Source organism: Hippopotamus amphibius, chromosome 17 (genome assembly GCF_030028045.1).
Source record: "Hippopotamus amphibius kiboko isolate mHipAmp2 chromosome 17, mHipAmp2.hap2, whole genome shotgun sequence".
In the NCBI taxonomy this organism is placed as follows: Eukaryota; Metazoa; Chordata; class Mammalia; order Artiodactyla; family Hippopotamidae; genus Hippopotamus; species Hippopotamus amphibius.
In genome coordinates this window covers 39,052,468-39,076,189 of record NC_080202.1, presented here as the reverse complement: position 1 = coordinate 39,076,189, position 23,722 = coordinate 39,052,468, and the positions used below count along the sequence as shown (strand labels likewise).

The following is a 23,722-nucleotide window of genomic DNA, read 5'->3' as shown; positions in this document are numbered from 1 at the left end:
TAAATAGCCCCCTCCCCCCCGCCAGGGGCTATTTTCAGCCCCTCTGGCGTCAGATGCTAAAAGCAGAGCCAAGACTCACTGATGGGGGACTCTGGGCCCAGGGCAGGGCTTAGGGTACCTGGACTCTGGCTCCCCCAGGTCAGAGGTCAACTTCGGAAAAAATCAAGATGCTCCCGTGGGGGCAGGGGTCCTCAGAGTGACACCTCCGGTTGTCTGACACTCCTCAGACACCGTCTGGGACCAGGCACATGCCCAGCCTCGTGCCACCTTGGCACTTGCCCTCTGCCCCACCCCTTCCCCTTGCCCAGGGAGGACAGCAACTTGTCTGTAACCAGAGCAGGAAACAGCAGGAACCAAGGTCCCCTCTGGGCTCTGTACCAGGCCATCAGGTCCTGTCCCCACTGCCTGAGCTCAAGGGCACATCCCCTGACCGTCCCCAAAACAAGAAGAGACAGTGCTGCCGTGTCCTCAGGCATCTGCACCCAAAGGCCTGGCCCCTGACCACCACTACCCTGCCAGCAGGGGCACTGGAAGTTAATTCCACACCTGGGATCCTGGACACGAACCTTTGCCAGGTATTTTCCTTTGCCATTGGGCCAGTCAGGGTGGAGGGAGCAGGTATGGGAGGTGGCCTCCATCACCTTAAGTGGGGTGAGATGGGAACCCAGGGGCTCCAGGGAGTGGCAGCCAGATGTGGCTCCAGCCCCAAATCCGCCATAAATAGGCTGTGTGACTATGGGTCTGCTTCTACCCCTCTCTGGGCCTCACCTTCCCCACCTTCTCTTCACAATGGCCTTACCAGAAGAGCTCTGGGTCCTGCCAGCTCCGAGGTGCCACTGGGCGGGGCCTGGCTCTCATCCCCAGGGAGCAGGCCAGTAGGAGGGCTGCCAGGACAGCCCAGCACGGAGAGCAGTGGCACGTGCTTCTGGAAGCTGGCACGCCGGGTGGAGGGCACGGGGAAGGATGGATGAGGGCGTCGCTGAACAAAGCAAAGGGCACCAGGAGAGGCAGGAACAGGAGCTGATAGGAGAACCCAGCGGTGAGGCCCGAGCTCACCCACCTCGGGCTGAACTGCATCCTCTTGATTACCGAGCACTATGCCTGACTCCTGGTATCTTTTAATCTTGCAAAAGCTTTTATAAAGTAGGAAATGGAGGCTCAGAGAGGTAGATTTGCCCAGGGTCACACACCTAGCCAGGACCAAGAGGGGACCTCACCCCACCCTCAGCTCTAAGCAAGTTAGCCCCTCAGGAAGCCGCAGGCTGGGAAGGAGGAGGGCTGGTTTCCTGGTGGCCCCAGTGTGATGGGGCAGTGCGGGGAGGTGAGTGGAGCCCAGAGGTTGGAATCCCAGAGGCGCCTCAGTGACCCGGAAGCCCAGGCCCCACCTCCAGGCTCCCTCCAGACCCCAGCCTTGGGACCCCAGGAGCGACCAAAGCCTGCTGTGGGACCTGCCATGTCTCTCCCTACCTCCTGCCTCTCCCTCTCTCCCTAACTCCCGCCTCCCTAGCTCCAGCCTGGAGACCTTAACCTGACCTTCCCTCACAGGAGAGCTGGCAGGGAGGCGGGGAATTTTTCTCTGACCAGTCATCTGCCCAGCTGAACCATTCAAGAAAGCTGGGGGGGGGGAGGTGTTCCAGGAACCGGGTCCCCACTGGCTCTGAGAGGGTGAGAGGGTGTGTGATGTGTTGGCTGCGGCAGTTGCTCCTTCCCCGCCTCCACGGGTACTGCCTTTCTCTTCCCTCAAGAGGCCAGGCTGGAGGGCTGCTTTTTTGTTTTTTTTTAGTTGATGTTTTTAATTGGCTCAAATTACAAAGGTCCCCAAGGAGGCCCTGGTGGGGAAGTAACCTGGAGAGAACCTGGGAGAGGCAGGTTCCCTGCCAGCACCCACCACTCCCACCTGCCACCTGCATCCCCACAAGTACAAGTGGAAAAAGGTGGCAGACTCTTTAAATAATCCTAAAAAACCATGATGAGAGGGCAGGCAGATGGAGGGGCTCCTGCGTCTTCACGCGGGTGACGAGGCTGCCCTGACTTCTGTCCTGCCCAGGGTCCTCCTCCACCAAGTCCGAGGACCCCATTCCAGACGCTGCCCCTGGCCAGGCAGGGGACAGAGGATCTCCTCCTCCAGGAGGCAGGGACGGCATGGAAACGTCAGCAGGATAGACCCCACTGGCCTCAGCGGCAGGGTCCAGATGCTCGCGCTCTCATCCTGCCCACGGCCACGGCTCCCGGGCACAGGGAAGCGCGGTGGAGAGCGGCAGCTTGGGGCCAAGGTGCTGCCATGGGAGGAAGCTCCCAGTGTTTGAGGTCAGGTCCTCTGTGGGCAGCCGGAAGCCTGAGCCGCCCCTTCTCTGGCACTAGAGGCCGTGGCGACAGGCCCTGGCCAGCAGGGTGGCGAGGGGCACGCTCATGCCCGGGCCCCCAGCTCTGCAATGCGCTGCCGCAGGTGGAAGGCGAATTCGAACATGGTGGCTGCGAGGCTCTGGTGGATGAGGTACCGGGGCAGGCGGCCCTGGGGGAGGCGCGAAGACGTTTCAGGAAGGCTAGCCCTCCGCAGGGGCTTCCCCTCAACAACTGGCACGCGCAGGGGGTGCTCTGGGCCAGAACACAGGTGCAGCTCTGGAATGCAGCCTGGGCCGCCCTCTCCCCCACCCCTGGCAGGAAGAACATGCCGTCCGGGTCTTGGCACGAGTCAAGCAGACCCCGGGAGGGGCTGGGCTGGCAGCCAGCCACCCTTCCTCGTGGCCTAGGAGGTCAGAGGTAAAAGGGGAGGCACCGGTCCTCCAGCAACTCATGGCGAGAAGGCCATCTGGACCCTGTCCCCAGTTTTGGAGTAAGAACGAAGGTGGAGAGTAGGGGAGGCCCTGAGCAGGGCAGGGAGCGCCCAAGGTCACACAGCAGAGTCCCCTCCACCCCACCGAGCCTGCCTCACAGCCCCAGCATGCCCACCTTGAGATCTGTATTAAGGATCCAGACGAAGGTGCAGACTCGGGGGTTACTGGCCGACTTGAGCACGATGAAGCCCCCAGGACCATTCTCTCCCCTGAGGAGACAGGCACCAGTGGAGCCAGGCAAAACCCGACTCCCACCCTGGCCCCATTCTTGGCCCACCTTGAATCAGCGTGGAAGAGGGAAGGGAGCTGCTGGTCTAGCAACCCCTATACCCTGCCTGAGCAGGGCCCAGGACAGGTGGCCCAGGGGCCTCAGGACACAGCCTTCCACCCCCACCTGCCATGTGATGCTTGAATCCTCCAAAAACAGCCTGCCAATGTTTGCACAGCCCCACTGGCAGGGAGCTTACCTCCTTCCCAGCCCTCATCTAGTCTGTCCAGGGGTTCTAGGTCTGCTGTAAGGGTGAGGGAGCGGGCTGGGTGGGCACTTCTCACAGGGCCCAGCTCTGGGAGCACTGCAGTGCCACTGGGCTCCAGCAGGGGGCGCCTTCTCCAAAGGCATCTGGCCTGAGCTGTGTGGTTCACGTCCCATCTCCATTAAATTCACCTACAGCTCCCCTGACTCTGTAGATAAGGAAGCTGGCACCCAGAGGGGAAATGAGCTTGCCCATCACCCAGCAAGTCTGCGGTGGTGGCGAGACCAGAGCCCTGGGCTGACGCTCAAAGGACAGCACTCTCTGCAGAACCCCAGGACGGAAGGGGAAGAGTGGGGTATCCGGGAGGAGGCCCCCTGAAGTGCCAGGATTAGACAGCAGGGGAACTGGAGGGGGCCCTGGGACAGGCAGCAGGAAGACTAAGGCCTCTTCCTTTGGAGGTACTTCCGAGCGCTGAGGAAGGGAGGCAAGGCCAAGGGACAGAGAGAAGGGGATGAAAGGGACCAGAGTCTCCTCAGGCAGGAAGGTGATGCTTCAGAACACAGAGCCTCCTGCTCAGGTCCCCTGAACCAGTGTGACCTCATGGCTCCCAGCCCCCTTGCCTAGGCTGGTCCCTATTCATCCCCATCCACGGTCTACCCGGGAGCTGCCCTCCAGCCTGGTGGTGGGTCTGGCCTCCAGCAGATAACCAGGATTAGAGGCAGTGGGACTGGGGACAGGAAGGCAGCCTTGGCAGGAGAAAGTGCTCACTGTACACACTGAGACTCTGCTCTGGCCCCACAGACACCAGGGGAGGGGCTGGCACGGACGACCCCAGGCAAGGCTCGGCTCACCTGACATATTTGTGTGTCGGGGGCTTGGCGCAGTGCATGGTGGCGATGCCTGATGACAGGTATCGGTCTCTGCGCCGCTCAATGCGACGGACATTCACGAAGTCCCTGGAGGGGGTAGGGTTAGGTCAGGGGATGCCAGGAAGATCCAAGGGCAGGCAGCCTGCCTGAGAGGAGACGGCTTGGGGGGCACTCACCTGGGGGAGACCACACCACCCGCGGCCCCCGAAGACACATCATAGGAGATGAGGGTGTTGTCTTCTACTCGCTGCAGGATCTGCGGGTATCAGGGCAGATATGAAGTGCAGCCACTCCAGGAGAACCCCAAGGAAGGGTCCCAGCATCTCAGGAAAGCCCCGGGCCAGTCTGCTCTCTCCTCAGGCCCCTTAATTAAGAGCCATTCCCATTCATAGTCGCTGGGTCAGGCGCTCTGAGCACTTCCTCCTCCCATCTTCCCAACCCTCTCCAGGAGGCACTATTACCACCATTCCCATTTTACAGATGGGGAAGCTGAGGCACAGAGCAATCCAATGACGTGGCCCGGGTCCCCTGGGTGGGGGGGGGGGGTCACTGGCCATGCTGGGGTCTGACTGCACCCTCATCTGCCATGTCGCTCTGCCTCTGCCTGGGGGGTTCCCAGGCTGGCCCCTGGCTCGGCTCACCTGGCAGGCAGTCACCGTTTTGTTCCACAGCACCATCCTCTCGGGCTGCAGGATTACCTCCTGGTATACCAGCTCTGCAGGGCAGGGCAGGAAGGTCTGGGGCAGGGCAGGCAGAGGGCTGGGTGGTACCAGAGGCACTTGGGCACACCAGCCCTTCCCTCCTGGTTGGGAGAAACTTGCTGGAGGGTCCCCCAAGCCCTGGCCCTTTCCTGGAGTCCCAGGCAGAGCAGGAGGCTCCAGAACACCGCTTCTCTCACTCACCTTCAGGATGAAGGTCTTGCCATGAAAGGGAACCTCGATGGTGTACACGGTGTCCCCATATTCCTGTGGCAGGGACAGAAGGGTGGCAGCGAGGTAAGCGGAGGGCAGAGGGGAGCCTGGGCGGTGCCAGGCAGGGCAGGTTTTTAACAGCTCAGGGTAGAAAACTCCAGGAGTTTGGGGATATTTGAGCAGCCATTAAAAAACAGCAGTTCTGCCTCCTACACTGTTGGCGGGAATGTAAGTTGGTGCAGCCACTATGGAAAAACAGTATGGAGGGTCCTCAGAAAACTAAAAATAGGATTACTGTATGATCCAGCAATCCCACTCCTGGGCATATCCCTGGACAAAACTATAATTCAAAAAGATACATGCACCTCTATGTTCATAGCAGCACTGTTCACAAGAGCCAAAACACGGAAACAACCTAAATGTCCCTCGACAGATGAATGGATAAAGAAGATGTGGCATATATACAACAGAACACGACTCAGCCATAGAAAAGAATGAAATAATGCCACTTGCAGCAACATGGATGCAACTAGAGATGATCACACTAACTGAAGTAAGTCAGAAAGAGAAAGACAAATACCATATGACATCACTTATCTGTGGAATCTAAAATATGGCCCAAATGAACCTGTCTACAAAACGGGACATAGACACAGAGAGCAGACTTGTGGTTGTCAAGGGCGAGGGAGGGAGAGGGATGGACTGGGAGTTTGGGGTTGGTAGATGCAAACTGCATTTAGAATGGATAAACAAGATCCTACTGTAGAGCACAGGGAACTGTATTCAATATCCCGGGATAAACCATAATGGAAAAGAATATAAAAAAAGAATGTCTATATGTGTATAACTGAGTCACTTTGCTGTACAGCGGAGATTGGTACAACACTGTAAATCAACTATACTTCAATTAAACAACAACAACAACAACAACAACACTGGTTCTGACAAATATCCTGCAATGAGGCGAGAAAGGCTTTTGATACCAAGTTAAAACGCAGGAGCATAGCTGCGGCTGCAACCGTGAAGGACCGTGTCTCCAGGCCGACAAGGGCTGCCAGAGGAGCTGGCCAGAGAAAGGGACGAGGATGTTTTCCAAGCTCTCTGCCATCTTTTTAGATAATATTGTTTTGATCATGAAACAAAACACCGGACACAGGGCAGAAGCCTGGCTTCCCCTTCAAAGCTGGAGCCCAGGGAGCAGAGCAGCAGGGAGGTGGGGGTGGGGCTGGGGTGGGGGGAAGCAGGGGGAGGGGCGGTGGGAACGTCTCACCCAGCCCAAGCCAGTGGCTGACCCCAGGGCCCAGCCCCCTCTCCTGGGGCAGGAATATGGTTCCAGGCCTCAGAAAAGGGAGGGAAAACTCCCCACAAGAAAACTCTCGGGATCAGGTAGGAGAGAGGTTTCTTACATTATTCTTCTCAAACTTCCAGTTCTCCTCCTGGGCCAAGATCTGGTCCACCACCGCCATGGCCTCCTTCCCCTGCAGGATGTACTCCCGTTCCTGGCCAGGGACGGGAGGCAGGAAGCGGGTCGGCCTGGGATCTGCACCCCACCTGCTCTTTCTACACCCGGCCGGTCCTTCTCTAGACACTCCACACGTCTCTTTCAGAAGCCTGACTCAGCCAGATGTCCAGATGCCGGGTCTGGGCTGGTCTCCTGGGCCCTGCGGGCTTCCTGGGACCAGGTGCCACGGCTGTGGCTGCCACCTCTGGGCCCCAGGCAGGCAGCAGACCAGTGGGCCTGACCAACAGTGGGGCAGACACCCAGATGGACACTCACTGGCGTTCAGGCCGCCTAAGGTCTGCCCTCTGCTGGGAAGCCCCTGCCCACCCAGCTGAGCCCAGCACTGGCCCCTCTCCAGGGTGCCCACCCGGGGTGGGGGTAGGAGGCCAAATACCTCGGCAGAGAAGCTTTTCTTCCCAACAATGTCTTCATCTGATTCATTGTCAGACCCTGCAGAAAACAAGCACAGAGGACTATGGGAGGAGGTGGGGAGAGAGGGGGGTGATGGGGGGTACAGCTGCGATGGTGGCGGGGGGATAAAAGTGTGTGTGGGAGAGGGTTGCTTGCTTTCCCCAGGGAGCTGAGAGAAGGACTGGAAAGAACAGACCCAGCCAACCCGCTCCTCATAAAGCCCCTCCCTGCAGGCAGCTCGCCCACCCACCAGCCCTCACCTGCAAAGGATTCTGGGGGGGAATAGAACTGGCCCTCGGACAGGGCGCCGGAGAAGAGCAGGGGTCCTCGGGCAACAGCAGCCTGGGCAGCGAGATACCCTGGGGGGGCAGACACGGGCGGCCGCCATCCCAGGGCGAGGACAGTCGTGCCCTAGCAGCCCGGGGCCCCCCGGCCCGGGCTCACCCTAAGGCTCTTGGAGGCAGAGCTGGTGAGAGAGCTCAGAGCTGGCTCTCATGCTTTACACTTTCCTCTCCTGGGTGGGGGAGACCCTCGCTGCACCCCCTCACCCCCCAGCACTCACATCGCTCCTCCTCGGCCTCCTGGGGTAGGACTTTGAAGTCAAGGAACCAGGTCTCCAACCAGGCGAGCACAAAGGAGACGATGGGGAGTACGTAGCCGAAGGCCCCTTTGCTGAGCAGCTGTGGAGGGAGAGGGCTGAGCTCCACGGCAGGGGGTCACCTCAAACCCAGAGCCCCACCCTGGGGCTACCAGCTCTGGCCTACGTCCCACTCCTGGGACCCACGTGGGGACCCTCTGGGGCACACGCCTCTGAGATGGATGGATTAATGAATTCTGCAGCAGGATAAACTAAGGTTAGGCTGGAGGAGGAACTTTCTGTTCTCGGGGTTACAGAGGGGCAAGTGGGGAAAGCCAATGTAGATGATCCCTTAGAAATCTCAAAGGACAGGATTCCCCCTCACCCCAACCCTGACAACAGGGACAGACACCCAGAATCAGAGGAGCAGTCCCTTCCCGAGAGGAGCCCATCTCTCAGGCCAGATGCCCACCAGACCAGCCAGACCCTGAGCCACTGACCTCAGAGAGGATGACCTTGACAATGAGGACGGCACTGGACACCAGCGTGGTGACCTGCCCAGGGGAGGGAGGGAGGGAGAGAGCGAACACAGAGGCTGGGGAGGGAGTCCTCCTCCATCCCATCTCTTGTACCAGCCCCGCCAGGGCCCGAGAGCTGCCAGGAAAGTGGCATCTTACCGCAATCACCCACCAGTGCCGGAGCCGCAGCACAGCATAGCCCAGGAGCAGTCCGGAGAAGCGGAAGAAGGCCAGGACCTGGCGTGGGGGGCCGGAGGGAGGAGCCATCAGGGCAGGCCGATGGTCCTACCCCTGCTGAAGGCTGGCCTCCCCCTCCAGTCCCGCTCCCCCAGCTTCCCTCCACACGGTGTGCACGCCCCAGAGAGAATGGCCAAGGTCGACTCAGTGCTTCTTTGGGGATGATTTGGATGTGACCTTCCTGGACAGGGGTCTTGTCTCCCCCTCCCACTTAGGGCTCTCTGAAGGTGAGGCCTCATTTAGGAAACTGAATAATGAAGGCTCCCGGAAGGTGGGAGCCCAGTCTCCCTGATCAGATTAGGATGTGTGTTGCAGGAAGAAAAGAATCCAGTTAAAGAGTCACGCCCCTGTGCTCTCTCTGTCCCCAGGATCTCCAAGGCCACTCACAAAGATGTCAAAGAAGGAAGTTTTAAAGCTGTAGTGGATGACCTCCTGCTCCAGGTTCTTCTGGATGCCTGTGTTGGTCTGGAAGAGAGAGATGTGGATAGTTCTGCAAGCAGAACCAAGTCCCCAGGGCTGCTGCTCGTCCTCCTGGATGGAGAGGGGGCGGGAGATGGGGAATGTGGAACCTGGAGGAGAGGCTGTAAATGCTCAGCTACCACCCAAGGAGCCCCCGAGGCACCAGGGGAGCTCAGCCAGGGACCTGAGACCCCAGCACGATTCCTGTTTCTCTAAGGATCCAGGCAGCCCCGAGAGGCAGGGCTACGCTGAGCCTCTGACACTCGTGGGCACGCTGCAGGGCTGTGGGGCTGCTCAGGAGAGGCAATGAGCCCTATGCAGGTAGGTAGGGCTGGCAGACAGGGTGCTGGGAGCCTCTCTCTCACATAATTTCATCTCCCTCCCACCCTGCGGTGCTCCATCTTCCCAGCCAAGCGTCCATCTGGGATGACGGGGGCCAGGGGTGGGCGGTGGTGTCAGACGGAGCCCCAGGTGGCAAATCAATTGATTAGATTTGTGCTTAATGGGCAAAATCCATCACGCTGCTAGAGAGAATGGCATGCAGAGTGAGCAGACTGGTGCTTGCCCCTGCCCTGCCCTAGCCACCCACACATTTTCAATGGGACCCCTGAGACCCTGGCTGGGGAGTGAGGGGTCTGGATGGACACCGAGAATTAGACTGCAGCCTGATGCCTCAGGAGGAATGGGGCGCCAGCCCTCAGAGAAGGGGTTCACAAGGGGACTCTGGGGAATGGAGCCTGGGAGCCCTTAAGGGGAAGACCCTTCGAAACTACCTAGGACGGGGCCTCTAATCTCTGGCAGGCGATCTGAACTGGGGCCGGGGCGGCGGGGTAGCTTGTTAAAGATACAGCTGTTCAGATACTGCGTATGAATCTCAGGGTGAACTGAGCACCTGGAATGGTTATAAAGCTCCCAGGTGATTCTGATGCTCGGCGCAGGAACCAGAAATCTGGACAGCCCCTGACTGAGCCTCAAGCCCCTGACATATCCCCACCGAATGCCTCAACCTCAAGACCACTCTGAGCCCTGTGGAGTCTGATGCCCTGCTGCCCCTGGCCGGACACCCCACCCGACCCCAGCTTGGTCCTCCACTTACTCTTCAGACAGCTCCCTCTTGGGCTCCACTGCCCCTCCCACCCCTGACAGCCCGTGTCCCTCCGAGCTCTGTCTTCCACCGTTCTTCTCTTTATAGACAACTCTCCCTCTGCCTGGGTACCAGTCTGCCCACTGCATCAGGACTCAGGACAGTGGAGTTCCAGCCCCTGCTTTGCCAGGGGCTACAAGACCTTGGCATGGGTCTTATAACCCCCAGCCAAGGTCCTTGCAGCCACTGGGCAACACACAGTCTGTTAGAAAACTAAAAATATATATGCCCCAAAATATGAAAATAAAATGACAGAACTGGAAATTAATAAAACTTTAATTGTCTACCAAGTGAAACATTATGTTAATTCTACAAACTATTAAATCCAGCATTCTGAAACTTTTCATCACATTTAAAAACAATTTGGAGGTTAGATTTTCTCACTCTGCAAGAATTCCCAAGTCTGCATGACGACTGCTAAGCTATTACAACCAATACAGACAGAGTTTCAAAAGTAAAATCATCAAAATTTTTTTCAGCTCTTTTCTGGCAAGAAAATATATACATATTGAAGGAAGGCGGTGACCTTTGGTGCCTGCCTTGGTGCTGGATGGGACCTTCCAAAGGAAGAATGCCTAAGACCTCGGAAGCTCTTCAAATGGCCCTGAACCTTGCTGGGCCTCAGCTCTCTCAATGGTAAGATGGTCCCAAAGGTCTTCCGTGGCTGTGGCTCCTTCTTGCTGAAGGTGCCAGCTCATCTCTGTGCACAAAGGACAGTCACCCTCAGAGCCCAGCTCGGTGTGCCCAGAATCAAACTAACCCTCTTCACCCCTAAACCAGTCCCTTCTCCAAACTCATTTCTAGCAACAGTCATCATTTGCCTGACACCCGAGCCTGAGACCTGGAGGAAGGGCACCTACCATCCAGAACTCTGACCCACCTAGTACAAGGAGAACAAGGGGAGTCTCAAAGAGGCTGAGTCCCTTGCTGAGGTCACACAGTTACTACAGAGGAGAAGCTGGGACGGGACCAAACCTGGGATGCCCTGTTCCACAGCTCCTGCCTCTGTGTCAGGTCCTGTTCTGCCCTGGTAGCACCTGGAGATTTGGCCCCACTGCCAGCTGGCCAAGCAGTGCACAGGGGGAGAGAGGGGCAGACCCTGCCCTGACAGGCAGCTCTGTCTCCAGGCTGCTAGGTGGCATCTCACCAAATCCAAGAGGCCAAACTGAGGGACTCTGGAAGAATGCCCAAAATGGGGAAAGAGAGCTGGGCGCCCCTGGGAACTGGGAGTTTTTAATGGTTGCTCCACGCTGTACCCTCTGCTTTTAGCACGGTGCCTGGGACACAGCGGGGGTTCAAAAATGTTTGTTGAATGAATGAACGAATGAATGGAGCCAGAGAGCAATGTAGAGCAGAAAGAAGACAAAGGTTTCAAGAGCTCAACCAGAGCCCTCTGGGCTCCCTCTGCCGTTCTCCAAAATGTCCACTAGGGGGCAGTATGGCACAGAGGTCAAGAGTCCAAGCTCTGGAGCCAGTTTGGGTTCAAACCCTGCCTCCTTCACATACTTGCTGACAGACTTCAGATAAACGACTCAACCTGAGTTTCTTTCTCTGGAAGATAAGAACAGCTATTTTTATCATCTCATTCTCCATTTTCCCTGGAAGTCAACATCCCCCCCCTCCCCGCCCCAAGGCAATCCTCCCACAAGGCAGATAGAGTACCTGAGGCCCAGGCAACCCCCTCAACATGGCTTGTGGCCCCAGCCTTGGCCCCACTCACGTTCAGCTCAATGATCCAGAGCAGGGAGATGAAGAGCAGGTCGAAGGTGACAAAGAGACAGAAGGTGCGGCGCACATCGGAGATGGCCCGGCGCTTCTCGGGAGGCGGCGGGAGGACGTGCGAGGGGAGGCTCTGGCTGAGGGAGGCCACGGCCGGCAGGCTGCGCTCCAGGTCTCCGGCCAGCTCCCCGGACAGCTTGCGCATCCTGGCGGCCCCCACCTCCAGGTGGAGAGGGCTGGGCCTCAGCGGCACGGCTGTGGGAAGGCAGGGCCGCTGGGTCAGGTCCTGCGTGTCAGGGTCCTGGAGGTCCCAGTAACCTCCTTCATCCCTTCACACACAGCCCCCAGGGACCCCATGTGCTCCTAAACTCATCTGCCCCCCATCCCCAGCCTAACCCTGTGGCCCAGGGCCCTCTCTGCCTAACTTCCCTCTGTGCCCTGACTTTCAGGCTGGAGGGGTCTGAGCATCCCTCTCTGTCCTGCTTCTTCCCCTCCCCATCCCAGGCAGTCTTGCAGTCCCATGGTCACCCTTGGAGGCCTCTTGGATCCTCCCGGATGTCTGGGGGCACAGCCTGCTCCTGCCAAGCCCTGCCCTGTGGTTCAGCCTCTGGTCTGTCAATAGCCTCTGGGCCTGCCCCCACCCCCAGAGAAGTCGGCCCCAAGCTCTGTTCTTTGTTTTCCAAGCACAAAGCCACATTCCCTCCCAGCAGCCATCCCTACCCTCCCACCCCCTAATCCATGGCAACTGGGAGGAACTTCCTAGAGCAGAGTCTCCGGGTGCTCTATGCTGGGGCTGGGATGGCAGGATGGCAGGATGACATCTTGGTCCCTTCTCTCCAGCACCATCCCCACCACCCCCACTTCAGGCCCAGCCGCTCCAACTTGCTCCTAAGGGGCGTGTCTCCAGGCTTCCTCTCCCGCCGCTGTAACCACTTTTCCACAAGACAGCCAGAGAAAGCGTTCCAGGACATGAATCAGATCCTGCCATTCCCCGCTTACAGCCCTTCAAGGGCTCCCCACTGATCTGAGGATAACAGCACCCTCCCCTCGATGCCCTTGCAGGACGGGGCTCTGCCTGGTTCCTCTTACTGCTCCTCTCACAAGGCATGGCCCTGTCTCACTACCTGGGCCACCCGGGCCTTCTAGGTCCCTACATGTGGCAGCCTGGTCCTGCCTCGAGGGCCTTAGACCCAGCTCTCCCTGCTGGGTGGAATGTTCTTCCCAGTCCTTTCAATGGGCAGCTCCAAAGCCCTCTCCTCAGAGCCTCCCACCCTCCAGTCCCCAGTCCCAGTTAATTTATGGGGCTTTACCTTCTTCAGTGAACTCTCACCATCTGTACCACCTTACCGATTGTTCTGCAAACTCCATAGTGCAGGCCTTTACCTGACTCGGTCCCTGCTGTCTCCTAGGACCTAGCACAATGCTGGCATCTAACAGGTGCTGAATTTTTTTTTTTTTAAATATTTACTTATTTGGCTGTGTTGGGTCTTAGTTGTGGCACATGGGATCTTTCACTGCGGCATGTGGGCTTCTAAGTTTTGGCGCACAGAGCACACAGGCTTATTTGCCCTGAGGCATGTGGGATCTTAGTTCCCCACCCAGGGATCAAATCGGTGTCCCCTGCATTGGAAGGCGGATTCTTAACCACTGGACCACCAGGGAAGTCCCTGAATACTTGATTGTTGAATAAATGGATGACCCAGAGGCTCTCCTGGCCCTCAGCTCCACGCTACACAGCAGAGAGGACCAGGACAAACCCAGTCACAACCCAAGGCTCGCCCAGAGCTCCAGCACCCACAGAACACCGCACCCACGGCCATGTTTCATGCCCACACAGGGAAGGATGGCTCCTCCTGTTCTTCAGATGAGACAGCCAAGGCTTGGAGAGGTGAACAGACTTACCCATCCCTTACCTGCCTGTGCAACCATGAGGCTGAAATCTTCACGAACCCTAGAGAAAAGGGGGGGCCCTAGAGCACTCCCTCCCTGCTGTGCAGCCCCCAGGCCTAAGGTCTCTGCTGTAACAATTTGCTGGTGGGGGCCCTCAGATGCCCTGTCCCCTGGGAGGACAGGAAAGGTTTAGTCTAGAGCCAGAGAGGAGCTGATGCAGTGTGGTGAGGCCTGAGTCCCTGGGGCCCCATCAAGAGTCTCCTTGAGTCTTCTCACACATCAGCGCCAGGGGGCAGGTTTGGGGGCCAGTGGAAGGGGAGCCCTAGATCTTTGTGCTTGATCCTGGGAAGGCAAGATCTAACCAGTCTCCCCTCCTGATTCACCGTCCCCTCCGTACCTTTGCTATGTCTGCTGCTTGCCATGCCCCGCTCCATCTACTAAATCCAAAACAAGCCCCCAGTTTGTGGCCAACAGGGGCTCTGGGCAAGCTGGCTCACCCCTCCCTCTGCCTCTGTGCCCACGGACAGGAGCTGGCTGTTCTCAGCAGAGGCATGAGCCCAAGGCCACCTCCCACTACCACACTCGGGGTCCCCATGACAAGCTCATGTGGAGGGTATTGGAGGAAGGCTGGGTCCAGCTCTGGAGGGTGGCAGTCAGAAGAGGGGATGTGACAGGCCGCTGGCCACGGGACCCCCTCCCCCATCACCCATCAGCTGGATCTGGTGCCAGACTGCACGCTCAGCGCATCCTTCACTGTGACAGGGCCACAGCCCCAGGGTGCGTGACATTTCCTTGTCTCTAATAGCCCTCTTGTCTCCTGCCAGACCTGTCTCCATCTCTCCTCCTTCCTGTCTCTCTCACAAGCTACCTCTCTACCTTTCTGTGCAAGCGTCTCTGTACCCTCTCCCACGTCCGTCTTTACTTCACCCCCTCTCTGGGTCTTCCCCTCCATCTCTCTCCCATCTGTTAGTCTCTCTCCACCCCCATGGGATCAGTCTCTCTCCAGTTTTCTCTGGTGTTTCTCTCTCTCTCTTCTCCGTCCTACCTGCCTTTGCCCTCTCCCTCTTCCCTATCTCACTGCAGGGCGCTGTGGCTTCCCTACTCCCAGTCTGCTCCCAGGTCTGCCTGTCTTTCCCCCTGGCTTTCTCCCTCCCTCTCTGGGGACAGGACTTGTGTGGCAGCAGCTTGGGTGTGAGACACACTCGGAGTGGCAATAGCACTGACACTCACACACCTAGACATCCCTGTGGAAGCGAGAGACACAGACGGGGGCTGAGAACAGAGGTGCTGGGGGAGCCTGGGAGAGCTGCCGACGCAGGGGTGCGCGGGAGCAAAGCACGGGGGCTCTGAAGCAGGGGTCAGGGTGGCCGGCCAAGAGTCAGAGAGAGAAGGGTTCTACATCACCCTCCCCCATGAAAGAAACTCGGAGTTCAAATAAGCAAGAGCTGGTAGAGGAGAATGAGCACTGGTCAGGCGTTAAGACCTGAGCCCCAGTTTGGGGGCAGCCACTAACCCTGAATAACTTTGGGCAAGTCCTTCTCAGCAAACCTCCATTTCTCTATCTGGAAAAAAGGTCCATGGTTTTTTTTGGTTTCTTTTAGAAACAAACAAACAAACACACACAAAAAAAACTCTTTTAAGCAAGAGAAAATTAAAACAAAACAGCAACAAAAAAACCTTACTTAGAATCTTAATATATGGAAATTCCCTGGTGGTTCGGTGGTTAGGACTCCCCGCTTTCACTGCTGAGGGCCTGGGTTCAACCCCTGGGTGTAGCCAAAAAAAAAAAAGAACCTCAATGTATAAAACACATTAAAACCAGGACTGTATGGGTCCTGCCACAGGAAGTGGCCACAGAGAGCCCCACCTACCAGTCAGCCTTTCCTCAAACTCCATCCATGGTCACCCCTGAGGCACCTCCTTAGGTGTAGTTTGAATATATCACTCACTCAGATGACTTCAAAAGGCTTCTGAGCTCCCCTCTGACCACCTGACAATCTAAGAGGTGAACACCGCCTTGGCCTGGAACTGCCCTCAACAGTCCCCAAAGCACTAGTCCTGGAGGATGGAGGATGGAGGGTGGCGGCTGCCTGCAGAGCAGCTCGGCCCCATCTCCACCCTCCCGCCCTTCTGGTGGGAGGCGGAACGAGTGTCAGCAGACTGGAGGCGGCAGGGCTGCCACCCAGCCCTCTGGGACCAGCACCCCCCTGCCGAGCCCACCGCCTGCTGTCACCGGCCCGTCTCAAGCGCCTTCAGAGGTGTCGGGAGGGGAGTAGCACGTGTGGCGTGAAGGAGTCGGCCTGCGCTGGCTGCAGATTTGACACGTGTGTGTTTGTGGAAGCTGAGCTGCTAAGGCTTGGGGAGGTGGGGGGGAGGGAGGCGGAAACTGGAGGTTTTATCCTCCTGGGTCTGAAGGGAAAGAGGGGTGGGGAGGAGTAGGCAAGGCAGGTCTCTGGGCACAGGGAAAGCTGGGGCTGGGGTGGGCAAACGGGAGGGGTGGTGGCCAAATGGGAGGGGTGGGCCCCTCCCAGCCCCTCCCAGCCCCTCCCAGCCCCTCCCAGGCCTCTTACTCGACCGGAGAAACGCTAGCCCCGAGCGCAGCAGGAGCTTTGGGTGGGTCTGGCAGACAACAGCAAGCAGCTGGTACTGTGGAAAAAGAACTGGACTCTGAGGCCAGGGTTCACGTCTCAGTCTGCTCTTACCAGCCATGCGATCTGGGGCAAAGAGAACCATTCTGAGACTGTTTCTTCATTTGCATTAAATAAAGGGAACAATAATATACTCAGTGCCATAGAACTGCCCACTTGAAAAATGGCTAAAATGGTAAATGTTACCCTATGCGTGTTTCACCACAATAAACAAGGTAACAATAATTGCTACCTCCTAGGGCTGGCATTCCTGCACGTGTCCTGAGAAGGATGGCAGGTGCTTGGTCAGTGAGGGTGGAGATGAAATAAGCAGCTGGCAAGGCTGTTCGGGTGAGAGGGAAGTTACGCGGGGTGCAGGAGGGTGTGGGGCTTACGCACTACAGGGCCGTGAGGAAAAATCACCCTCGAAGGCCTGAGTTCCAATCTGAGCTCCACAATTCACTCACCTGCTGACCCAGTGCAAGCTGTCCAAGCCTTCTGCCCAGGTTCCCTCATCTGTGTGCACTAAGAGCCACGTTTCTGCAGTTCCAGCAAACGTGCATCCCCAGGGAGGGGATAACGCGGGAGGGAGGGGCTGTCCTGGCTCCCTGTACCAGCTCTGTCTAGGGCAGGGGCCCACGCACGGCAGGACTGATCTCTGATACCACCCCTTCCCCCTGGTGCCTGCCCCCACCATCCCCGCCTCCCCCAGGGCCTGATTTCCATGGTTCTTAGGTGGCAGGGGCACAGACAGGGAGCTTCTCAGGCACACCCCTGGCCGGAAGCTCCAGCCATCTCTCCACGGCTCCCGGCTGGCGTTTCCTGACCAAGGCAAGTCTGCAGTGTGAGCAATGTCCCTCACTCACCAGGCAAGCCTCTGAGGCTGCATCTGGAAACCACTCTGGAAATGAGAAATCTGTATTGACCCTGGAGACAGCGGTGCATGGGGAGCTCGTAGAACAGTACCTGGTACCACAGAGTAAGCGCTGCATAGACATTAACCACGGCCACCACGGCCACCTCTGAGGTCCTCTCACCCGCGCCTCCGCCCAACCTCTCATAGAGGGCTGGGCCAACTCGCACAAGTTCCAGTGGAGTTCCCTCCACCAGCTGTGCTCTGTGACCCCGAGCTGACGGAACAAGTCTCATTTACATCCAGAAACGATTCTCACTGCTGAGTAGTGCGGCTCCTCCAAACCCTCTCCCCAGGCGGAGGGGACCGTAGACACGGGCTTAAAACACGTTCCCCGCGCTGCATTCCTCAGGAGATGCCCTAGCCCCACACTGGCCACGGGGGCTTCCCTGAGGGGTCCCTAACGCAGCATAAATCAGGAGGAATCTGTGAAGCCAAGAAAGGGCTGGAGGCCAAGCCTGGAGAAGATTCAAACCCTAGATTCCCACTTACTCGTCGCTGAATCTCTCTGTGCCTCAATTTTCTCCCTGTAAAATGGGGGTAACAGTAGTACCTACTTCTTAGAGGTATTACAAGGATTAAGTGACTTATTACACATAATGGCCCAGAACAGTCGCCGACAGAGTGATCGCTGCACAAGGGTTAGCTAACACGACACCCCCGTCTCTACTTTGGCGGAAACAGTCCCGAGCTCTGCCTGCCTCTGGGAACTGGCTTCAGGCCAGGGCTGGGGCTGCTCTGGGTCGAGTCCCTGTTCATGCTCAGGTTAGTGGAGAACCCACAGACAGGCAGGAGGAAGAAGCTCTGCGGGTGGAGGAGGCTGGCCTTGGCCTGTGTCCTGCCGCCACTGGCTAGCCTGGGTGGAAGCTGGCTGGGGGAGGGAGGACAGCAGACCAAACAGGCCTGCAGATCATTCACAAGAAACAAATCTGGGCTGTCAGTGGCCCACGCTGGCCCCCTGCAGACATCCTCTTCTTTACTCACTGCACCCATGACCAGGAGCTGTGGAGATGAGGAGACTGGAGCTTGGAGGGGCCTGCCCACTCCTCTTCCCCTGGAACCCTCTGCCCCAGCCATACCAGTCCCCCACTGTTCCCTTGACACATCAAGCATGTTCCCACCTCAGGACTCTTGTTCCTACTGTCCTGTCTGGAGTTCCTTCCCTAGGTCTCTGCAATGTCCCCTCCCTCCACTGTGGTCACTCTGGTCGCTTTGGAGAGGCCTTCCCTGAACCCCCTATTTAGCCCCACCCTCCATCCCCTTACCCTGCTTTATTCTTCACGGCGCACATCACCCCAGACATGTTACATGTTTACTGGTCTGTTTCCTGCCTGCCTTCTTCCACTGGAATAGGGGCTCCCATGCTCCGCTCACTGCTGCGTGCCCAGTTCCCAGAATGGTACCAGGCTCACAGTAAATATTCAGGAAATGTGTTGAACGACTATTTCCATCCTTTCCTACAGCATCACATGCACAGGTGCACGCTCACACCCAGCCCTAGAGGAGCGGCCCCACCTGTCCAGCCTCTCCTGGAGCTGCACTCCACCTTCTGTTGATGTCTCGTGCTGCCCAGAGCCCCAGCACCTCCTCCACCAGCAGGCAAGAGGGACTGGTTTCCTGGGCACCTGCAAGCAGGGTGGCTGCTCCCCTCCTCTTCCCTGAGCCCCGACTCACAGGGAGAGGACTGGGGGGGAGTTAAGTCCCTCGGATAGCGAGGGTCCCCAGGACTCTTCTCTTGCTATGGGGTCACCCCTCCCCCAATACTCTCCAGATCACGGCTGCTCCCAGGGCACACCATGGCCAGCTGGTCTCCCTCCTGTGCCTCCAGTCCCTCTGTTTCCTCATTTTGGAATGATTTCCTCCCCCAGGGGGGGACTCCAACCTTCAGACACCAGTTCACAAGTCACCTCCTGGGCAAACCACACCCTCAGCCTCAGGCTTCCCCAAGCCCAGATCTCAGGACTCTGGCTCAGTAATTCCCTCCCCACATGCTAGACTTGAGCCTCAAAATCATCTGTCCTCAAGCCCTTGAGGGCCAGGTCACAGGGTCTGGCCATGCACAGCACATATCTAGTAGGTTCACTGGCCTGTGGATCTGTAATGCCTATCCTGGAATAATGGAAAGGGCGTGGGTTTGGGGGTTGGTCAGCAGACCTGGCCATTCTTTATTAGGCTGTGTGCCCTTGACCAAATCACTGCGTGTCTCTGAACCTCAGTCTCCTCATCTGTAAAATGGGGACAGTAGAGTGCTCACTTCACAGAGCTATTGAAAGGATTAGAAACACTTGCAATGTGCTTGTGTTCACTTAACAGTAGCTATGACTACTATTAGGGGCCATGGGTACCGTGTTAGAGGCAGGGCCCTGGGCCAGGCATGCGCAGCACGACACTCTGCCCAAACTGAGGGTCCATCAGTACCGCTAGATGGTAGGATGGGCCCTGACCTCAGGGAGCTGCTGACCCAGGATAGTATACAGTAGGCCCTCCTGTAGTTCAGGGCTCAGTGGCCCATGCCATCCGCCTCGACACAGTTGGCTTACTGGTCCCCACTCTGCCCCACCCAGAGGGCCTGGGAAGTTCTCTGGGGAAGTAGGAATTTAAGGAGAGGAGAACACAGCAGCAGCGACAAATAAGACCTCAAAGCCCAAGCCAGGCTCTGTTTCTCCCTTTCTTCTGGGGAAGTGCAGAGGGTACAGTCAAGCCAAAACAGAAACCATATTCATCACTGTACCCTCCCAGCCCTCCCCAGCCCAAGAGGTTCTGACGGTACAGTTTACTGGAAAATCCTAACGAACTGAGACCTACTCAGCCCCTAGTTCCCTCCACATGCCAGGCCCTGTTAAACGTCAGAGATGCCCCCTGCTCTGTGATTCTGTGACCCCTGGCCTACTCAAGGGCTGGTGAGTCAGGCCCACTCCACCCCTTGGTGCTGTTGGATAAAACCGGGGGCTAATGAGGTCAAGTTCTCAAGGTCAGTCTGGAAAGAGCCAGTCACCTTCCAGGGCAACCTCAGTCCTATCAGCCTACTTGAGGAAAGGGCCTGCAGGGGTGGGTGTGATTCAGCACAGCCCCCTCCCGGCACCAGCCCTGACCAGACACAAGCCAGGATCAGCCTCTTCCCAGGCAGGAAAAGTTCAGAGGGACACACAACTAGCCGGATGGGATGCCTTCTTTGTCCCTGTCCCACTGATGTGGCAGCTGCCCCTCAGGGGGCTGGGAGCCTGTGGCAGGTCCTGGGAGACCGTTGTGGACCTGGAGTCAGAGACGGTTAAGTTCCTGCTGAGTGAACTGACTTCACCTCCCAAGCCTCAGCTTCCTTGTCTGTAAAATGGAGCCAGCCATCTCTACCGTTCAATGCAATAAGTGTGAGCTGTCAAATGTACAGGACTTTTGGTCCCACCCACACTCTTGCCCCCAAACAAGTCTAGGTGTGGGAGAGCTCCGTTTACCACAGCACGTGAACTGAGAGCCTCCAGCGTGTCAGACACTGTGCTGGTCCTGGGGGATAGTCAGGGGCTGCGGGTCTGGTGAGGGAGGCTGACAGAGAAATGCACAGCGCCATGCTGTGATCTGCACTTTCAGGGAGGAACGAACAAAGGACAGTGGGCTTCCAGAGAAGGGAGCATCTGACCCAGGCTAGAGTGGGTGAGGTCAGGAAAGCCACAGGGAGGACAAGCCATCTGACCCAGGCCTCCGCATCTATCAGCGGGAGGCAAGGAAGATGGGTATTCCAGGCACGAACAAAAGCCCAGATTCAGGTTTAAAACCTAGGCTCAGCCCACAGGCCTGCATGCTGACCCCACCTGCAAGGACCTGCCCCCAAACACGGGTACCAGGCCTCCAGACCTCCCAGTGCATGGTCCCTGCAGGCTTCTAACCCAAGGGGATACTTTCTCACGGCCAGGTGAGGAAAAGAATCCCCAACCTTGGCAGTGGAGACTGCCTCTGCCCTCCTGCCCACCTCAGCCCCCTCCCCTGCGAGAGCTCTCCATTCAGAGGACCCAGCTCTCCATTCTCTGAGCCCAACCTGGTCTCTACCTCCCTCTGGTAAACTCATTCTCTCGCTCTGAGGCCCCTCACTAATTGTCAGCTCCTCTGGAAAGCCATCTTCGGCCTTTTTCTTGCTTGGGTCCCCAGAGCTCCATGTACACTTCTCTGGAATTAATGCTTGCCATGTAACATTTATCCATTTCCAGATTCATTTCCTGAGCAGAATGATATCAGGTCTGGGTCTTTTACTCTTTTGAATCCTCAGTCAACAAATCCAGATCCTGCCCCCAATGCCCTTCACCCCAGCATTTTACTTATTGACAAAGAGTCAGGCTCTGGGGCTCTGGGACAGAATGAGAAGTAAGCCACATCAACTGTCCTCGAGCACTTTGTAAAATTAAAAGTCATACCCACTGTTCTATAATGTTCTTATGTAAACAGTAATAGCTAACATTTATTTTAAGCCCTAAACATACACTATTTCATTTGATCCTCACAATAAGTCTATCAGGTAGGCACATTACTATCTCCATTTGACAAATGAGGAAACCGAGGCACTGACTTCATCAACAACACAAAACAGTATCAGAACCCAGGAAGTCTGATTCGGGAGTCTCTATGCTCAGTCATCACGCTGTGATGGACAGGGTGCTGCAGGGATGCAGATGGGGCAATATTTAGCCTTGGGGCAGGGGGAGGTGATCCAGAGGTGATGGTGCCTGAGCAGAGCACAGAAGGCCAAGCAGAAGGTAGCCCAGCAGGTAAGAGGAGAAGGGGCTTTCCAGGCACTGGGGCTGCCGTGTGCAAAAGCATGGAGACACAAAAGGTGTCGGTAAGCGCATCCTGTGACGACATATTATTGGACCTTGGGGTACACATAGGGTAGGGGAGAGGTCAGATCTTTGAGAGCTCTGTAAATTGTGCTAAAGATTCAGCCTTTCCCATAGGCAATGGGAAACCATCAAAGGGTTTTAAGCAAGAGAGTGACATTAAGAGAGATGCTTCTAAAGGATCACAAGAGTTACAGTTTGGAGGCTGGGTTGCAGGCAGCCACGACTGGAAGTTGCTGGGAAGTCAATGCAGTCATCCTGGTGAGAAACACATCAACAAGGGTGGTAACAACAGAGTTAGAGGCACGGGACCAGGTGTGAAGCACGTTCAGGAAGTGAGCTGGACTAGGTCACCTCTTAGATATGGGAATGAGAAAAGAGAAGAAGTACAAGATAATTCTCAGGTTTCTGGCTGAGATGGGGTGGCAGAGAAAGAATGAATTTGCAGGGGAAAAGAGGAGTTCAAGTTCAGATGCAGTGAGTGGCAGCTGAAGTAGAGCTGTCCACCTGGTAGCTGGATGGCCAAGTCTGAGGCTCCAGGGAGGGCCTCTGCTGAAGATGTAGACCTGGGAGTGTTTCGGGTATCTATGTGGTGTAGAGCTGAAGCCATGAGAGTAGACGAGACCATCCAGATTCCGTGTACAGAGTAAGGGGTTGGACAAGAGAGGAGAATGTGAAACGGTACTTCTACAGTCAGAGAAAGAGGAAGTGAATAAGGGGATGCTGACACGGAGGAAGCTAAAAAAGGGGGCGAGGGGCACCTAACAACTACTTCAATCACGAGTTAGTGTCACTGGTGTTATGCACCTCTAAGAACTCAAGAAAGATATTAAAGGGCCCTCTTGATGTCAATTAGGAAGTCATTCACTGCCATTTCCAAAGGAAGTTGAGGGAGACCGGATGACAGTGCGACGCAGACCTACAGGAACTTGTAGATGTGTTCCTCTTCATTCTCAGGCCCTGACCCTTCCCCATATCCAACTCCTGCCCTTTAACTCCTAGATACTGTCCCCTCGCTTCTCCCCTCACAGAGAAGAGGAAGGCTTTGTAGGGCTATCCGGGACGCCCTTCCCGGGCTCTCCCGAGTGGGCGGGGCCGCGGACGATCCGCGCCGGAGACCCTGGAACCCCGAACCCCGCGCGGAGTGGGGCGAGGCCAAGCAGAGGAAGGAGGCGGAACCTGGGGCGCAGGGGGTGTGGGAAGGGTCGGACCGAACCACGAACGGACACCGGCTAGGGAGGCGGGATCCGCTGGCAAGACGTAGCCCCCGTACCACCACCGGGTCCCAGTGACCTGTCGCGGACCCACCTGCTCCATGTCAGCCACGGCCCCGGCTCTTCTCAGCCCCAGCCGCAGTCTGGCTCCACAGCTCCAGCAGCGGCTCCGAGCGGAAGGGGACCTCTTGGCAGCGCCGCTTCCGCCACTGAGTCCGCCCCCGAGAGCGAACCCGGACGTGCGTAGGATTTCAGCCCCGCCCCTTCACCACAGCCCCGCCCCCTAAGCCCTCGGGCCCCACCCCCAAGGACGGGAAGCGGGGGTTGCAGTTAAAGTTAGGCTTGAAAGGATCTTCCTAACGGTAGGGGCATTGGAAAGAAGCCCAGGGGCATCATCCTTATTGGGCCACACGGCGTGGCACTGTGGAGAAAAAAAGGGATCTTCCTGTGGGGAGGCCTGTGGGGCTGGGGGACAGGTCCTTGGGAGGAATTCAGTTACTCTTAAAGGACTCCTCTCCAGCACCCCACCACCCCCAGCGCCCCCCCGCCCGCCTCTTTCAGCCATCCCTAGCAGGATCTAGTCAAGGCTCCAAACTAGAGGACTG

General features: G+C 57.2%; 1 protein-coding gene across 2 annotated transcripts; it reads right to left on the bottom strand.

Annotated features, from left to right (window-relative positions):
* Positions 1-16: 16 nt before the first annotated feature.
* STARD3 (StAR related lipid transfer domain containing 3) lies at positions 17-23,351 on the bottom strand. Of its 2 annotated transcripts, none has more exons than XM_057715685.1 (15): positions 23,212-23,351; positions 11,655-11,908; positions 8,719-8,796; positions 8,254-8,331; positions 8,077-8,130; positions 7,562-7,679; positions 7,260-7,358; positions 6,983-7,038; positions 6,494-6,586; positions 5,079-5,141; positions 4,818-4,913; positions 4,353-4,432; positions 4,159-4,263; positions 2,950-3,043; positions 17-2,512 (listed from the first exon to the last, which is right to left on the bottom strand). In XM_057715685.1, the coding sequence occupies exons 2-15, from the start codon at positions 11,856-11,858 to the stop codon at positions 2,408-2,410; spliced, it is 1,323 nt and encodes a 440-aa protein (XP_057571668.1). In that variant the 5' UTR covers positions 11,859-11,908; positions 23,212-23,351; the 3' UTR covers positions 17-2,407. The 2 variants fall into 2 exon arrangements, with proteins under 2 accessions (XP_057571668.1, XP_057571667.1); XM_057715684.1 differs by lacking the exon at positions 23,212-23,351 and adding an exon at positions 15,226-15,292 and having other exon boundaries at positions 2,270-2,512; positions 8,719-8,862.
* Positions 23,352-23,722: the final 371 nt, after the last annotated feature.